A 17565-nucleotide genomic window follows, 5' to 3' on the forward strand; every position below is an offset into this window, starting at 1 on the left:
GCTTCTGAATTTTGATCACATGATCATGGGGTGTTACAAAGGTTATAAATGTGAAAAATGGTCCTGTCACTTTTTTCAGTGCTGTTGTAACTTTAAACAGTCACTAAATGAACTATTGTAAGTTAAGGACTACCTGTAGTGATTCATATAAGAAAAGAAACAATAGGACAGGGATGGTAGGCACGTTGGTGCGCTTATGCGTGCCCCCTACAGACCTCTTAGGAAAGGGGTTAGGTCAATAGTAGACAGTCTAAGGTTAAAGTTTTTGGGGTTTGTACATAGCAGCTCAACTAATAAATAGAACTGAGTAATAGAATATGAAGAACAAAAATAACATAGCAAAATAAAGCCAAAATAAGATCAAAGACAAACTACAATCATATTTACATTCTCAACCTTTGTAAAATGAGCTAATTCAATGCCCTTGCCCAATGTCTGAGGGAAGGAGCCAAATTTTCAATGGTGCACAGGCCAACAGGATTGAGACCATCCATCATGATAGAAGACACATTTTCTGAGACTTAGAAAATGACATTGGATCTGGAACATGCCAATCCTACTGAATTTTGTAGAATGGGCAGAAATAATTTTAGATATGGAATCTCCAAAATAATCTGGCCATGTTATAAAGAACTTTATAGGTTGTAGACAGCACCTTGAATTGTACCCAGAAGACAATAGGGAACCAGTTTACAAAATAGAGGTATTACATGAGTGTATTGTGATTCATTATAACTCTTGTGGGAACCAATTGTTAACTACCAAATGTTTTCAAGGACAGCACATTATAAAAGTTCAAGAAGCTGACCAAGATATGAATGACTGAATAAGGTTTGTGATCTAACAATAGCCACAATTAATGCACAAGTCTGATTTTTGCAAAGGCCTCTATTGGCCATAGCTTTTCCTTAAGGAGAGGCTGGGCACAACCCTTCCCCAAATTGCACAACAATTTTGTCTGGAGGAATATATCTAAAACTAATGATGGAAGATCTGGAGATCCAGAAGATCTAAAATTCATAGCTATTTAGTCTTGCTAGGTTCCAGCCTAAACTTGTTTTTCCATTTCGAGCTTCTAGAAAGTGGGAGAGTATCTTCACAGCTTTATTTGGTTGAGCAAGGGTAGTTTACCTGAGTATCATCAGTGCATAAACTCCATGCAGATGGAGAGCTTCATTTAAGTTAAATAGCAGAGAGCAGAGCCCTGACGGATCTAAAAAAGAAGAAATGCACTGCTGGACTTCCGGTTTGAGCTTCTTCAGCGAACAGACCAAAACCTCATCTCTGCGAGGCTTCGATCCGTGCTCGCCGCCGGAGCGCCCCAAGCCAGCTGGTTTTGGGGCTAAGCCACCCCGTAGAGGTGGTAAAGGCGGGAAGACTGCCAGCAGGGTTGAGCAGAGCCACATCTCTCCTCCCCAGCTGGCCATTACTCCCTTTCCCGAAGGCGGTTGCAGCGGTGGTCAGAAATGGCCACCACAAAGAAGAACTCGACCGGAAAAGAATGTGCAGGAGAAAGATAAGAAGAGACCGGGTCAAACAGCAAAAGCAACAAATAAGGTATCCTGGAATTGAAACTGTTAAAAAACAATAACATTGTTCCCTAAGAAGATTTTTAAGCTGCGAAAGAGAGAGAAAAGGGAAAAGATTTGGTTTTCTCCTTTTCCTATACTGACAGCTAAGAGACTTAAGCAAGAAATTGGAAAAAAATCCACTTTGACATCAATAGGCATTTAATGCTGAAAATAAAAAGTCAAAGGGATAATAAAGAATTCTGGATAATTAAAAGCTTTTGAAAACAGGAAAGAAAAAGAATAAAAGGGTAGGATCTGGAAGGGAGGAGACTGCCTGGAATTAAAAAAGAACTTACAGCAAAATCTCAACAAGACTTCCAAGAAACAACAAGAAATGCCTGCAGAACAAGAAGATTACGACAAAGAAGAAGCCATCTTTAATGAACAAGTAATCTTAGATGGGTGGAAAAAAGGAAAGTGGGGAAAGAGAATGGAAAGTTTAAGATTGAGAAAAACAACTCCCCCCAAAAAGAGTGAAAAATAAGTATAAAATCAGAAAGCAACAGAAGAGGGAAATGCAGAAGAGAGAATTAGAACTAGAGAGACAAGGGGGTAAAAAGGGGAGGGAGAAGATGAGAGGGAAGAAAGAAAGGAAAAGAAGTTATAAAGGACAAGCAAAATATAGAGAAACAGGGCCTATTTAGAGATAATGGGTGAAAACTTAATGGAAAAGGATTCTGCAAAGGTACATAAGATAGTATGGTTATATTAGAAGCAGAAATAATTTTAGAAAATATGAAACAATGATTAAAATGTCTGATAAAATAGCTATTGTAATTCAGTGGAATGCTTGTCAATAAATAAATGTAACAAAAGGTATGATTTATAAAACGTGAAGAGTAATAAGGGAAAAATTAATTATGGAGATTATATGTATTTTTAAGGAAGTATATTTAATTGAAAAGAAGTGTTAAAGATGTTAAGATTTTAATGATTATTAATGATAGAACTGAACTGGAATGGAATGAGGGTTTATAATTACATATATTTACAATCTTTTTTTAAAAATAATATAGTGTGTATTATAAGAAGGTACCAAGCAGAATTCGACTGGAAGTTATGTATTATGTATTATATTGAAGGTCATAAACTTAAGGTATATATTGAAGTTTAAATAAGAGTTGAATGGATGTAATTAAACGATATAAAGGTGTCATACTCCAATTAGTAACTACAGGAGAAAATTTGTTTAATGAGAAAAGATAATATGAAATTGAAACAGAACAGACAAAAGTATAAATATAATGATTTGAATTGAGATGAGATAATCAAAAAATTGAGAAAATTAAAAGGGAAAGACTATATAGAAAATGTAAAATAGTATAAGATAGGAAATAGAATACCAAAAGGAGCATGAAATTGAGTTTTGTGTCTGTATAAAGAAGTTCAACCCGGGACCATGCTATTTTCAAAAAAGATGTTTTACTTGTATTTTGTATGTGTGAAAACCCAAATAAAACTTTATTATAAAAAAAAAGAAGAAATGTACTGCTATAGCTTTCTCCTCTGACCCACAACAAACAGAAGCCTACCCTGGAGGAAGAATAACCCCACAGCACTGTGTTCTCCCACCTCTGAAAGTCAATCCAGAAGGATACATGAACAATAGTATCAAACATCACTGAGAGACTGGGGATGGACAGCAGGATGGATGCATCCCTTCAATCCCATAAGAGAATATTAAGCATTATCAATGGTATCTCAGTATTATATCCGTCATTCCAAGTGAAAAGCATTCAGATATTGTCCTTTTCTTTGCTATAGTATTTTTCCAACCAAATGTATGATACGTGGAGACTGCAGTTTTTAATATATATATTTGTGTGTGTGTGTGTGTGTGTGTGAGAGAGAGAGAGAGAGAGAGAGTATAAAATCCATAAGGCTATAATTTGATACATCTAGTAATTTTTCTCAAAAAATTGGATGGGGTAGGGAAAGAAGCCACAAAGGAATGTTTTTTTCTGTTTTATTTCAAAAACAAAAAAACAAAACACACTTCAGCAGCAAAAAAGAAAAAAATTACAAAAAGAACACAAAGGACTGGAAGATATAAGATGTTTGGTGTGATTTCTTTACACATTTATTCAAGTTCCTTGTAGCGGGCAAACATGACTCTCCGCACTGCATCTCGATACGTTTCATTAGATTGCCTTCTACTGGGCCTTCCTTGGGTTCCTAAGCCTGCTCCCTTCTTCCGATTTTCTGCCTGAAAAAAGATACATAAATCTCATTGAAACAATTATGCTTTTATTGCCAGAGAAGAAACAGATTTTTAAATAATATTTCAATCTCTTTTAATTATCTATAATTATTAAGTACTAAAAAAATTCAGTATTACTTCCCTTGCTACTTATCTGCAAGAGAGGAGAAATTTAACATGATATGCTTATTTCATTCTAGAGTTTATTTCTGACATGCAAGATCAATTTAGTGCCTGTGCTTCACCCAGATTTCAACATATCTACTCTATCTCTTCAACTAAGTCCTCAAGGTAGCTATTCTTATTAAAATAAACAGGCCAAAGACCACAGAGCCATGAATCCCATTTTTTGGAGCACTTCCTGCTCTCGTTTGCTCTCTCTTTCAAGTAGTACTATTAAGCTATTCAGACTGATGTTATTCTGTATACTGTAGCTTTTTAGTGAAGACTCTAAAACATTGCAAATGAAGAGATCAAGTAATTTTTCAAGTCATTCTCGATTACTGGTGTCTACATGGATTTATCCATGCAATTCTTCTTGACGATAATACGTCAAACGGAAGCAGTTTGACTATTACTCCTATGATGTTTTTCCAACTTCTCAGCTTGGTTCCTCAACATGAAATTTTATAGTAATCTCCAGTTCAAATACTAGCTGGATATAACATTACTAAGTTCTTTTAAGAAAAGCCAAGGTCATCTAGATCAGGGGTGTCAAACCCACGTCATCACGGTGGTGTCATGTGACATATTGGGACTTTCCCCCCTTTGCTAAACTGGCGTGGGTGTGGCCAGTGCATGATGTATCTGGGCCGTGGGCCGCGAGTTTGACAGCCCTGATCTAGATGCTGCCTGTTCAGTAAACATTCATTTGTAAAGACAGGAAATTTACCTCTAGTGGTGAGGTCATGCCTTGTTCATTGCGCCCTAGCCCCGAGCCTTCCTTCCAGCCCATAGCCTGCATCATTCGGCTTCCTTTGTTATTGCTCTCCATTCTTCCTTTATCTGTGGACTTACGCTCACTGCAAACAAATACATGTGGGGACATTTTAAGCAATGCACAGTACATTTTGTATACGTGCTTATAGTTAACTAGAATCTTAGGAGCCAAGCTGTCATTTTTCTTTAAGCATAGGCATTTGCCAAATTCAGTCTGAAAGATATGCATCGGTACTCCAGTATATTTTAAATTTACATAACATACATAAGAGAATCTTAATACTTAAGAAGTAATTCTCAAAGGTCCAAGGCCAGACCTGGAGACAGTAACATGTTAAATAGTTCTGTGTGTGCACTTTCTTTCTTACAATACATGAGTTATATTGGGTCAAACTAATTTTTGCATCACTGCAAAAATCCCAGTAACTAAGAAGGCTAAGTAGTAAATACACAAATCAAGCCATTTTCTTTCAATATTATATTTTCATTTTTAAAGTAAAATAACACATTAAAAATAACATTGTTGTATACTTTTGAGCTTTAATTGTTTTTAAAACATATGTCCTGTTTTAACATTAAGTCTCAAAGCAGGGCTATCACAAAAACAATCCCAGTACTTAAATTATATAATTGTAAAATATATTTATTTCAAATACTGATTTTATCACAGTCTCATGCCATTTAAAAAGACATAGAAGCAGCTGCAAGGACTTATTTCATGAGGCTGTGTCAATACCTGTCAGAATTTCTGAAGTATTTTGGCCGTTTTCTCTCTGGAGATTCTCGTTCCTCAAATCTCTCTCTTCGGTCATTTCCCTTTTCTTTATATTTTCCCTTTTTATTAGAAAACAGAATTACTAAAAATGCTTTTACTGATGTTCCCTCCCTCCCTGGTAGGGAGCCTTAACTGAAAGCCCAGACATGCCCAGCTAATCTAAACCAAGAAAGAAAATCTGCAGTCACAGAAACATAGGACTGGAAGGAAGCTTGGAGGTTTTCTAGTCTAATTCCTTGCCCTTGGCAGGAGATCTTATTCTATCCCAGACAAATGGTTGTCCAATCTTTTCTTAAAGACCTCCAGCAATAGTGCTACTACAACTCTGGAAAGTAAGCTGTTCCACTGATTAACTATTCTCATTGTCAGGAAATTTCTCCTTAGTTCCAGGTCAGATCACTCTTTAACAAGCTTCCATCCATTACTTCTTGCCTTGCCCTCCGAGTGCTTTGGAAAATAAGTTGACCCCCCCTCTTCTCTGTGACAGCCCCTAAAATAACGGAAGACATGATAGCATTGTTCTGATATCTCATGGGCTGCCACAAAGAACAGGGAGTCAAGCTATTCTCCACCTGAGGGCAGGACTAGAAGCAATGGGTGGAAACTAATTAAGGAGAGAAGTAACCGAGAACTAAGGAGAAATTTCCTGACAGTGAGATCAATTAATCATTGGAACAACTTGCCTCCAGAAGTTGTGAATGCTCCAACATTGGAAGTTTAAAAAAAAGGTTTTGGATAACCATTTGTATGAAGTAGCATAGTCCTGTCTGAGCAGGGGTCTGGACTAGAAGACCTCCAAGGTCCCTTCCAACTGTTATTCTGTTCTGTATCACTCCTAATCCTCCTCTTTGATAGACTAGACATGCCTAGTTCTCTTCTCATCATATGATTTAGCCCTTATCGTCTTTGTTGCTCTACTCTGCACTCTCTCTAGGATATCTCAGCATCATCTTTTTTGTATCATGGTGACCAGAACTGGAAGCAGTATTCCAAGTGTGGTCTCACTAGTGCAGTATAGAGTAGTACTATCACTCCTCATGATCATGATGCTATCCCCTTGTTGATGCAGCCCTGGATTGAATTGACTTTTTTGGCAGCTGCATACAATTGGTTCATATTTAAGTGGTGGTCCACTAGGATACCAAGTTCTTTCTCACTACTGTTTGAGCCAGGTACCATGTATTCTGTACCTGTGCATTTGGTTTTTCCTGCCTAAGTGCAGCACCCTACTTTTCTCACCACTGAACTGTAAAAGTAAAAGCATTACTTTGGATTTACACAGTGGGTGTTTCTGCCTGCATCTAAGGACATGAATATATCCAACAGATGGGACACACATTGATTTACTGTTTATAAAAAGCCTGTTTCCTCAAGCCATATTGCAGCAGATATAAGAAAAAAAATAAGTCGTTTAGTCACCTCTCGCTCTCGCTTCTCCAAATATGCCAGTTCTTGCTCCGATCGTTTTATTTTCCAGTGAATCTCTAAGTTTTGCTGTAAGAAAAAGCAAATCCTTAAAATGTCAGCATTAGAATTAGCAATAGATATTTGAGAATAATGGAAACCCCAGAGTAAATTTTAATACCAAAGGCTACCAAGTTCTATAGAATGCATAGCACAATAAGAGAAAATTTATATCGAGGTACTCATTAAAGCAGTCACATTTTTTCTTTCAAGAAGAGATCTTAGTACTTAACTATTAATTTTAATTAATTGAATTATATGGATATTCTGCTGGAAGAAGTCAAAATCAGCTCTTTGAGATTCTCTGGTAAAGACCCCCACATATTTCCATCTAAACTACTCTGATCTTTCTTAAAACTTCACGTGCCTCCTCTCCTTTCAATTGTCACCATAGATTTAATCAGGGGTGGGATTCTACAGGTTCGCACCTAATTGCTAGAACCAGTTAACATTCTAAGCAGTTTGAAGAACTGGTTGTTAGAAGAAATTACTGGCCTAATCCTGTAAGGAAGGCAGGAAGGAAACATTCTGGTGTTGCTTACAGAAACTGCCTCTCTGTTAACCCTTTTTACATGGTTGGCAGGACTAGACTTCCTGTCTCTGGAACTTCTCTGGAGTTTTTTTCCCCCTCCTTTGCTGGTACTTTACTTGAGTGGAGTGACCATTCAAAGTTATAATGGCACTGAAAAAAGTGACTTATGACCGTTTTTCACACTTACGACTATTGCAGCATCCCCAGAGTCACGAGAGGCCAGGTGAGGAGATGCATGCCTCGATGTGAGTGATGTTGAGTTGGCCACGCCCAGCCAGTCACATTACCACCAAGACACACCCACAGAACCGGTTGTTTAAAAAATTGAATCCCACCCCTGGATTTAATACATCTATATTGTGATCAGCAACAATCACAGTTTGCTTTAAATCAATGTTAAGATCAAGATTTAGAAAAATAGAGATCTAATTTTTGCCATACTTTAATATTTAGTCACTTAATACTGAAAACAGTAAGAAGCAATTTGATTAGATTTAGCAAGTCAAGATGTACATACTACATCTAAAGGAAGCACTTGTGAAACACGAATCTTCATTTTTTTCCAGTTTCCAGTAATAATTTAATACTCCACTTTGAAGTATAGTAATATCTATTTCTACTACTAAGAAAACAATTCTTATGGCAAGTCCATTTTCCCAATCATTCTAAATCTTGGGAGACAGTTTACATTGCTTATTTTTTTTTAGTTGACATAATAAGAAATATCCTCAATTGTGAATAACACAGCTGTTTTTTTAACTGAAGATTCTAATGTTCCTATGGCAACCCCATTTTTTGCTCAGTTATCAAAGCCACATCCTTAATGAATTAACCAGAAGAAACATTCCAATCTATTTTCAGCTTTAGGTGTTTGGATAAGTGACTCCACTATTCACAATGTTTGCATGGTAATATGGTTCAGAACTCAAAACTGATATACTTAATCTGAAAACCTGCTTAATTTCTGGTTGTATTCTGTGTAAATTGCCAATTAAAACAAAATTACTAAATGTACAACAGAAGCTGTCAGAATATATTGCTTCCTTTCTTACTTTGTGAAGGTTGGATAGCTGTTGATGTTTAATTAGAACCTCTTTATTTGGAAACTGCCTCCGGCAAAGTAAACATGCTAACTTATTCCAGTCCGTCAGCTTAGCTTCATCGCTTTCAACCTTTTGGGGCCGTTCCTCTTGCTGGACTACTGGCCGTGATGGCTGTGGCTGTGGCTCTTCCTCCTCTTCTTCCTCATTGTCACTATCTCCACCATATTCTCCCAAAAGCCCTATCAGAGGATTCACCACCTTTGGCTGTAGAAAAGGTATAAAAGAATGAAATCCACATGCAGACCTGAACAAATTCAGTCATTGTGTTGGATGCCTCAAATGACCAATATGACATCAAGGATAATATGCTTCAGTCTGAGCATATAATCAATATATTATAGAGTAATAAATAAGTTATACATCAGAAAGCAGATCTAAATTCAAATTCTCCTTTACCATGAACTAATCCAATGGCAATTCTCTACTATCTGTAATAGAGGGGATGTAGTCATAATGTAATGACTTGAAATCTGAAGTGATTATGCAATTATGCAAAAACAAGGAATTATTTTTAAAATATAAAGGTTAGATTTTAAATAAAGCAATGCAATTATAGAGTTACAAATAAACTTACAATAGTACCAGTATTTACCATTTACATCTTAGTATACTACCTATGCAATTACCCAGTGGGAGCCATGTTAACATACTTCTAAAATTTAAACCCAGATTCGTCCTAATCATTAGTCTTCAAAATTTATCCCTTTACCTCTTTGTTCTCAAATTTACCCATTCTTCTCTCAAAGCTGAACACCATTCAAGCTGAAATTTCATTGTGACTTGTGTGAAAATTATGCTAATGTTTTCTCCCCTTATTTATGCGTTATTTAAAGCAGTATTTGCCAACTGGTAGGCCGCAAGAAAATTTTGGTGGGCCACAGAGAAATATCCCCCCCCCAAAGCAATTAATCCAGGCTGTGCAGGAACACAAGGCTGAGCCACCCACATGGCCCACCCACTCGCTGGCCCCCACCCTTTGGCTGAGCGTAAACCTTACCTTGAGTAGAGCCACGTGAGCTGGAACTGGAAGGTAAGACCAACGGCGAGGGAGGGAAATCCACCCCGGGGTGGCTTGCTGACAGTCGGAAAGTTGGTCCCATATTCTAGAACTGCAGTAGTCACAGGACTGGCCCTTTGGTCATCCCGGAGCAGCTCCAAGATGACCAAAGGGCCAGTCTTGTGACTACTGCAGCTCTGGAATATGGGACCGGCCCATAGTGGAGTTGGAAATTTCCTCGCCAGCCAGGACGAGGTAATGGTGCTGTTGCAGCAAGAGGGGGCATAGTTAAACTACCACATCTCTGTTCCAAGCTGATTGTTGCAGCCAAATTCTCTGCTCGGTCAGTATTCTGGGAAGGCTGGCTCGGAGATAAAGGGGCTTCCCTCTGCATGAGCAGGCAAGTCGGCAGGGTACTGCCCAAACTGGTGCCCGGGGCTCAAAGGCCCTCTTCCTCCAGCCTTGGGAGGAGCACCGCTTCCTACCCTGCCCCTCTTTGGGTAAGCCCAAAGTATCCCTCTCATGCACCCACCACTGCAGTTGGGTGCATGAGGAAAATACACTCCACGTGGGGGAGACACGTGCCATTGTGCTGAGCCAAAGGTGGACAGGGGAGCAGCTGCAGCCGGCTGGCAAAGTGGTAATGCCGGTTGGTGGACTGATGCGTGCAGGGAGGGGAGTGCGTGGGAGATGGCAGCATCAGAACCCTCCCTGGCTCTTCCCCAAAGCGCCTTGTACCAGCCGAATCCCCTGCCCTGAATACCGCTACCGCCGCTCCCCACCTTGCTCAGGACTGTCAGGATTCCAGCAGTTACTCTTATTAAATCATGAGCCTCCAGCCACACTCCCAAAACTAGAAAAGATTTATTGGAAGTTAACATTCTTCCTGGCTTATTTTTCTTAAATTCTTCTAGAGGTCTGTCTGAGATGAGAGATGACCCATGCTTCACATTTAGTACCTCAGGAATGAACACTAAGTGAGAGTCTATCTACAGGAGACAATAACGCAAGGGTTCCCCATGTCACTACATAAAATAGATGGGTCTTTCACCGCATCTGTTCCTTCTGACCATTCTACTATTACAAGCAAAAAGATGGAAAATTCAGACAAAGTACAAAAGGCCTGCTTTCTAAAGGGCTTATAGCTTTAGAGAGAAACCTTTTGAAGAATTCAAAGATTTTTCTTGCTTTCTAAAAGATTTTGCTTCAGATGTGCTCTGCCATAAACCAGCCTGTAAAATAGCTATAATGTGTACAAACGTGTCACTTCACTATACCCAGAACATGCCAGCTCTCCTGAGACTCTTAGCTCTATCCAAAAGCATGATGGAATAAAGAACATATACTTAAAGAAATATGTGTAGAATATTGTCAAGAGCATACTTTTTAAAACTTAGATAAAATTAATTTTGAAGATAAATTATTGCAATAAAAGTAATATATTCTTCTTACTGGAGGAGTACTTTCTTCTTTTTTCAATATTGGAGGTAGTGGCTTTTTAAAAACGTCTTCTGCAGAAAATTTGTCCTCTTGATGCTCATTCTGAAACATTAAGTGACAATTAAAAACTTGTTTACAATTCCATCGCTTATATAAGAACAATATTTTTTTGTACTTGGCTATTTTATTTCTAAGAAAAAAGACAAGCTGGATAAGCCTGTTATTCATCCATATTGGTTGAATAGAATTCCAATCCTTTTTCACTTTCAGCATTTTATACTTTAAATATGTAGGTTACATAATTCATAACAATGTTCTCATGACCAATAACTACCTTGGCTGATTTATTTCTGTGTCTTTCTCTTCTATTATCTCTACTAGATGGCTCATCTCTTTCACTTGTCCTTTCTTGGCTTTTATAATGCCTCATACTAGATAGTGGTGGTGATGCTTCCCGACCCATTGGTATTTCTCTCTACATAAGAAAAAAAGGGATTTTTTTTAAAAAAAGAACATTTTACAATAATGAAAAGAGAAAAGGAACTCATTTATGCATACAATCTCACCTGAGTATTGGAATCATAGTACACTCCACTTATGGGATCAAAATAATTTCCAGTATCTGGATCATAAATGAATGTAGACATATCAGAAGAAGCTGAAAGATGTAAAACATATCAGGGCAATTGTTATAACTTATACCTGCTGATCTGGGGATTGTAGCAGTTTGTAATAGACAGGTAAATAGAACAGATATAAATAAATAAAAGATATGATCGAATATATTCTGGTTAATGAGATAGAAGGTCCCAGAGATATGTACGGTAATGAGATAGAAGGTCCCAAAGATACGTACAGTAATTAATATATTTTATACATTTTAAATTATTAAAATTATAATTTCTTGCCCTTTACCCCTAATACCTGCTACCTAAGATATATTGATCAACCTTAAAAGAAAAAGTTATGATTTTAAGTGAGCTATCAAAAAATTCCAAAATATGAAAAGATACTATAAAGAGAAGATGATTCTTTCAAGAAAATTGAAGTCCATTTTCTATTCTATTCTCATTTATGGCTGCATTTTGGGTTTTTAGGATATTTATTACTACTGTATATTTTTTTATATTTAGATTTGCTATTTTTATACTTTATATTTTATTTATTGCTGTGTGCTGCCCGAAGTCACATTGGTGAGTTGGGCGGCTACATAAAATTGATTAAGAAATAAATAAGAAAAATATTTTATAGTACAATCAGATTCAGAGAAATGAGATGGCTGGATGGAGTCACTGAAGCAGTTGGTGTGAGCGTAAATGGACTCAAGGGGATGGTAGCGGATAGGAAGGCCTGGAGGAGTGTTGCCCCTGAGGTCGCGATGGGTGGGACACAACTTTGCAACTAACAACAACAACAATCAGATTAAAAGATAACCTACACTCTGATTTTCGTTTCTGTGTGTCAGTGCTCCTTCTGTCATTCATGCCTCGTTTGCCCTGAAATACAAATAGGATTTTAAAATAAGAATTATAAAACACAAATTTGAACATACCAAGTGATAAGATCTAATAAAATGTTATCTGACACAGAAAAATACCTCTGTTGAAATCAATGTGATCATTTACAGAATGCCTGATTGTCATTCCTAGAAAAGTCTAGTTTTCCCATATTTGCAAAAAGCAAGGAATTCCTGCTCCTTTATAAAGATAATAAGAATGGAAACTTTAAATCATAGCTCATAGTGTATTGTAATGGCATATCATGGTAATGGTACAACTATCCTAGATTTATCACTGTTAACCTCAGAATCTTATTAGGGCTTAGGATATAGCCATTTTTCTTACCTTTTGGAAAATATTATTTCTACCTATACACTTTTATTTTTATAATTTAAATGCATGCACATGTTGGCCAGTTGAGTGTGTATATAGCATTTTAATTGTTCTGAGTTTGAGGGGGATTGAACTGTGAAGTTAATAGATGTTGCATATTTTTTCTGGTTACACTCACTGTCATAAATTAAATATAAAAATATACTTAAGTTTAGGCAACTAAACATTTGAAATGCTGGATGGCAGCAACCAATTTTCTTCAAGCGCTGTCATAGATTACATTACCTGGTTGAAACGAGAAATATCACCTTGATCTCCATATTCATTTCTAGCAACAGAAACAAGACAATCATCATATCAGATTAAGTGTTCCAAAAATACTACATGCAGTTAACTAAGTATTCTTCACAAAAACTCTCGCAATTTCATTGGACCTGTTGAACTATTAATAAGTTGAGTGAAAATACTGTATAGTGAAGCATTGTTTTTTCAATCAGAATTACAGCTCAGTGCACAAAACTTAAAATCCTGACCTTACAAATCTTCCATACAGACATTGATTCAACAATTGATCTGATATGTCTTGATTTTACCATTTTAATTTAAATTAATATTATTACATCATCCAAAGTCAGAAATCATTGTCAGCATTATAAATCACCCAGAAAATTCAGATCAACTTTTTGACATTGCTACAGAGGATATTTTGACATGAAACATTATAACAAAATAATATTGCTACTAGAGTTATATCTAATTTTTCATTCAAGTTACTCTATTCTTGTTAAATTTACTCTCAAAATAGCTTAAATGTGATGTATGTTCATAATTTATTAAGAAAGATATTATAGTTTAAACATAACACCACTTGATAGGGACATTCAGTTGCAAGTATGCTAATTTATGAAAACTTGATTGCCTAAGCTTTCTTTGTTTACATATTAAAATATCTATCAAAATAACAAAATTCACAAAATGAAATCATATCAATAAATGTTTTAGTGACATGCCTATTACCTCCTCTTTCCTGTAGCTAGGTTTACATCCACGGCACGACCATCAATGCTGATTGGTGGATCTAGGTCTTGTAAAACTTTCACTAACCGGCGTGCTTCCTATAATGAAAAGAATTCAAGAATAAGCAAAAAGTAGAGATCAGGATAGGGACAATAGGTTTCAGCTGAACCTTGGCGTGACAGAGTGGCTGTGGGTGCAGGGGACCTCAAAATCCAGTTATTTATCATCTTAATTCTGAATGGGGTTGCACTACCCCAGACAAACCTGGTACACAACCTGGGGGTTCTCCTGAACTTGCAACTCATGCTCAAAGACCAAGTGGCAGTCATGGCTAGGAAGGCCTTTGCACAACTTTGTGTTGTGTACCAGTTGTGTCCTTAACTGGATCATGGGCCCTGCATACGTTCAATCATGTCCTAGTCATCTGTTGCTTAGCTTATTCTAATGCATTCTTCATGGGGCTACTCTTGAAGAGTATTCAGGAACTACAGCTAGTGCAGAATGCAGCAGCGCGCACAGGTCTGGAGGCTCCTAGGATGGCACATGTATCATTGCTGTTACATGAGCTGCCAGTTTGCTTCTGGGTCCAATTCAAGGTGTTAGTTGTTACCTTTAAAGCCTTAGATGGTATGGGTCCAAATGAGCCGTCTCAGCCCAATGGGACTAGCCTGCCTCTCTCGCACCAGCTGAAGAGGTCTGCTATGGACCCTGTCGGCCAAAGAATTCCAGCAGGTGCAGTCAAGAACAGCCTTTTCTGCTGTGGGCTCAATCCTGTGGAACACTCTACCACTGGAAGTGAAAATTGCTCCTAGCCTTTTGGCTTTGTGGAAGGGTATCTGCCGATTGGCTTGAGGCCACAAGGGGGGCGGGCGGGCTGCTCAGAATCAAACAGGATTCTGAATCACTATAAAAGTCCAATTTAACTTCGCTTTCATAACATTAGTTATAGGGACACCAAAATAGCAGATCACGGTTTTCCCTCTAATTTTTCCATGCTTTCTCTAATCCCAAATGAGAGTAATACCAATAAAAAATAAACCTCTAATATTAAATTCCAATTATAAAACGCTATTCAATGAGAACTTGTCTGAATTAACATTCTGCAAAGCCGACTCTTTTGGGATTCTTACTGCAATGTTTGAAATCAGTTATAGCAGAACTAATATTGAAGATAAACCATTTTAAAGAATTCAAAAAACTAAGCTCCAATACAGCTGTATTGGATATACAAAGATTAGACTTCTCTTTCCCGTGATAGGAAGCAAAACATGTGATAAGAAAAAGTCTCATAGTGCATCTTAAAACTTGTAATGTTGTAAACTGAATCAAACATAAATTATGTGTAGAGTATTCTACACTACCTGAGTTCATATGTTACAGTAAATCATAATGACATAAGTAGTGTATAAACAAAGCCATTTTCTTCTTTATTGATACTCAATCATATCTAAGCGTTAGCAATAGCACTAAGCCTACCCAATCAAGTTGAGTAAGCTATCCTACACAGAGGTTGCAGTTCATCTATAATTCTTTGTGCTTTCTCTTTAGTAGAGACACAAGGAGGAATTTGAATATTTTCTTTTCAGGAAATTACTATTACATCTAAGCAGGCTTATTTTAATAAACTGCAATTAATAGTTTGAGTGTAATACTGTGATTCGGGAGAGGGAAAGAAGGAAGTACAAGCCTGAAGCTTGCACAGGCTTAATCTTACAATGCTAAACCATGGTTAATTGTTAGGTACAAATGTAGACACTGTTTAATAGCTTTGGATACAGAAGTGTGAGGAATAAAATTTAAAAATGTAAACTCATAATTACAAAGGACACTGTAATGAACATAGACTCTCATAAGAAAATAACAGCTTAATATTTCATTAATGTTGATGTTAATGAATGAAGCAGGGAAATGAAGCAAGGAGAATGCCAACATACAGCATGAGAGTCGAGTTCAATGAAACCATAGGTGTAGCCCATCCGACCAGCTTTGTTCTTCATTACCCGGACACTTGAAGTAGAGAGACGGACATATGGTGCTAAAAGTCCTACGATCACTTCCGGTGGAGTGAAGCGAGGAATGCGTTTTAACATAATTGCTGTAAAAAGTGTAGCAAAAACAGAAAATAATCATATATGTTCACTTTACACAAATTTAAATCATAATTATAGAAATAAATTAAGGCCATAAATACAATCAACTTACTTTTACTCTCATCCTCCTGACGCTTATTTTCCACACTTTCTCTCCTTGAACCACGGTCTTGGTTTTCTTTCCGGGGTGGGTACATTTCAAGGTCCCTCTTCTTTTCTTGTGGGAGCCACTCTTCTCTATTTTTATCCTTCTTCTTGGGTTCAAATTCTTGAGGTGGGCATTGCAGCTCAGAATCTGGCTTCTGAGGCGGCAGCTCTTGGGATGGAGTAGGGTCTTCAACAGATTCCCCCTTTGGGCTTGGTTCCTCAGGCAACTCTTCCTCCTCCTTTTCAAGTTTTTCTTCTGTTACTAGGAAAACAAATTTAATGAAGTCATTTCAGCAAAAACTATGTTAACACTATTTTCCTTACATTATACAAGAACATTTAAATACCTTATTTGGATGATTATGCATTATAAACGTTCCAGTTGAGAACACAAACATTTTAGACTTACACTAATCCATGAAATATGGAAAAATTTGTCATTATCTCCCTGAGTCCCTACTTTTCTTTTCTTTTTTTCATGTGGCAGCACTCGCCTAATATTACAATATCACTGAAAAGTTTCTAGTGGTCACAATACTATTCACTTAAACCAATACACAAAGAAAAGCAACAAAAAGAGACATGCGGATTGAAGAGCTGTTACAAATCCAATCCAATAGACTTACTATAAAGGTCCATTTTCTTCAGCAAAATCAAGAAACCTGAAAGTGAGTATTTTCACTAATTCCTCAGGCAGTGTTTAGAGCTCTTCTAGGAGGGGAAAACCCTTCTGGCAGGAGAATGCTACAGAAAAGAACTCCTATTTGGAATGATTTAACAGTCTCCCGGGAGTGTCTTTGGGATGTGAAAGTGCCAAGATGGTTATGCATTGAGTGAAGGAGCTTCAATTCATGTGCCAACCTGTGTCCATGATTTTATATGTTAATGTTTTTTACCTGGGTAATTTTAATGTTTTTCAATGTTTCTATGTTGTAAGCAGCCCAGAATCATTAGATACAAGATGAGCATTAAATATTTTTTTTAAATAAATAAGAAAATAAGATAAATTCCCAATGGATGTTTATTCTGTATCTTGTAGCTAGTTTTTTAATGTATTTTTTCATTATTATTTAAAGTACATTCAATTCATCTTCCATTAAACGGTGTGTCGTCTGGGTACAAATATCTTGTGCAGTAACAATTAAAGTTTACATCCATGTTCATACTTTATTGATTCTGTATTCTTATCTTATTCTTATCTTGTTAATATACATATCTCTATTACTATAACACTCCTCTTCTTAACATGTTTAATTCTATTAACATATTTTTTATATTTCACTAATCTATTAGCTATTTCTAATTTTCATATTTTTTTCTCTAACCATCGATAAAATAATTCCCATATCTTATAATAGTCACCTTAACCCTAATCCTTCATTCTAATATGCAAGTGTATTCATTTCTGCACATTCTAATATTTTTCTGATCACATTCTCTTCGCTTTTCCAATTTCAA

General features: G+C 36.8%; 1 protein-coding gene across 8 annotated transcripts in view; it reads right to left on the reverse strand.

Moving 5' to 3' along the window:
* Nucleotides 1–3523: 3523 nt before the first annotated feature.
* The window catches only part of RBM6 (RNA binding motif protein 6), a 75015-nt gene continuing 60973 nt past the window's right edge, over nucleotides 3524–17565 (reverse strand). For 4 of the 8 annotated variants that reach the window (XM_026725669.2, XM_087924100.1, XM_087924099.1 and 1 more), the window contains 13 exons: nucleotides 16073–16369; nucleotides 15805–15965; nucleotides 13871–13968; nucleotides 13139–13181; nucleotides 12460–12517; nucleotides 11588–11679; nucleotides 11356–11496; nucleotides 11034–11123; nucleotides 8534–8788; nucleotides 6905–6979; nucleotides 5447–5544; nucleotides 4664–4793; nucleotides 3524–3777 (listed from right to left, as the gene is read on the reverse strand). In XM_026725669.2, coding sequence (XP_026581454.1) covers nucleotides 3652–3777; nucleotides 4664–4793; nucleotides 5447–5544; nucleotides 6905–6979; nucleotides 8534–8788; nucleotides 11034–11123; nucleotides 11356–11496; nucleotides 11588–11679; nucleotides 12460–12517; nucleotides 13139–13181; nucleotides 13871–13968; nucleotides 15805–15965; nucleotides 16073–16369 — 1664 coding nt within the window. In that variant the 3' untranslated portion in view covers nucleotides 3524–3651. The remainder of the gene's footprint in view (nucleotides 3778–4663; nucleotides 4794–5446; nucleotides 5545–6904; nucleotides 6980–8533; nucleotides 8789–11033; nucleotides 11124–11355; nucleotides 11497–11587; nucleotides 11680–12459; nucleotides 12518–13138; nucleotides 13182–13870; nucleotides 13969–15804; nucleotides 15966–16072; nucleotides 16370–17565) is intronic. The other 4 variants (XM_026725675.2, XM_087924103.1, XM_087924104.1 and 1 more) reach the window with 2 other exon arrangements.

The sequence above is a fragment of the Pseudonaja textilis genome, chromosome 2 (assembly GCF_049901715.1).
Source record: "Pseudonaja textilis isolate UNSWEBS1 chromosome 2, rPseTex1.2, whole genome shotgun sequence".
Taxonomy (NCBI): Eukaryota; Metazoa; Chordata; class Lepidosauria; order Squamata; family Elapidae; genus Pseudonaja; species Pseudonaja textilis.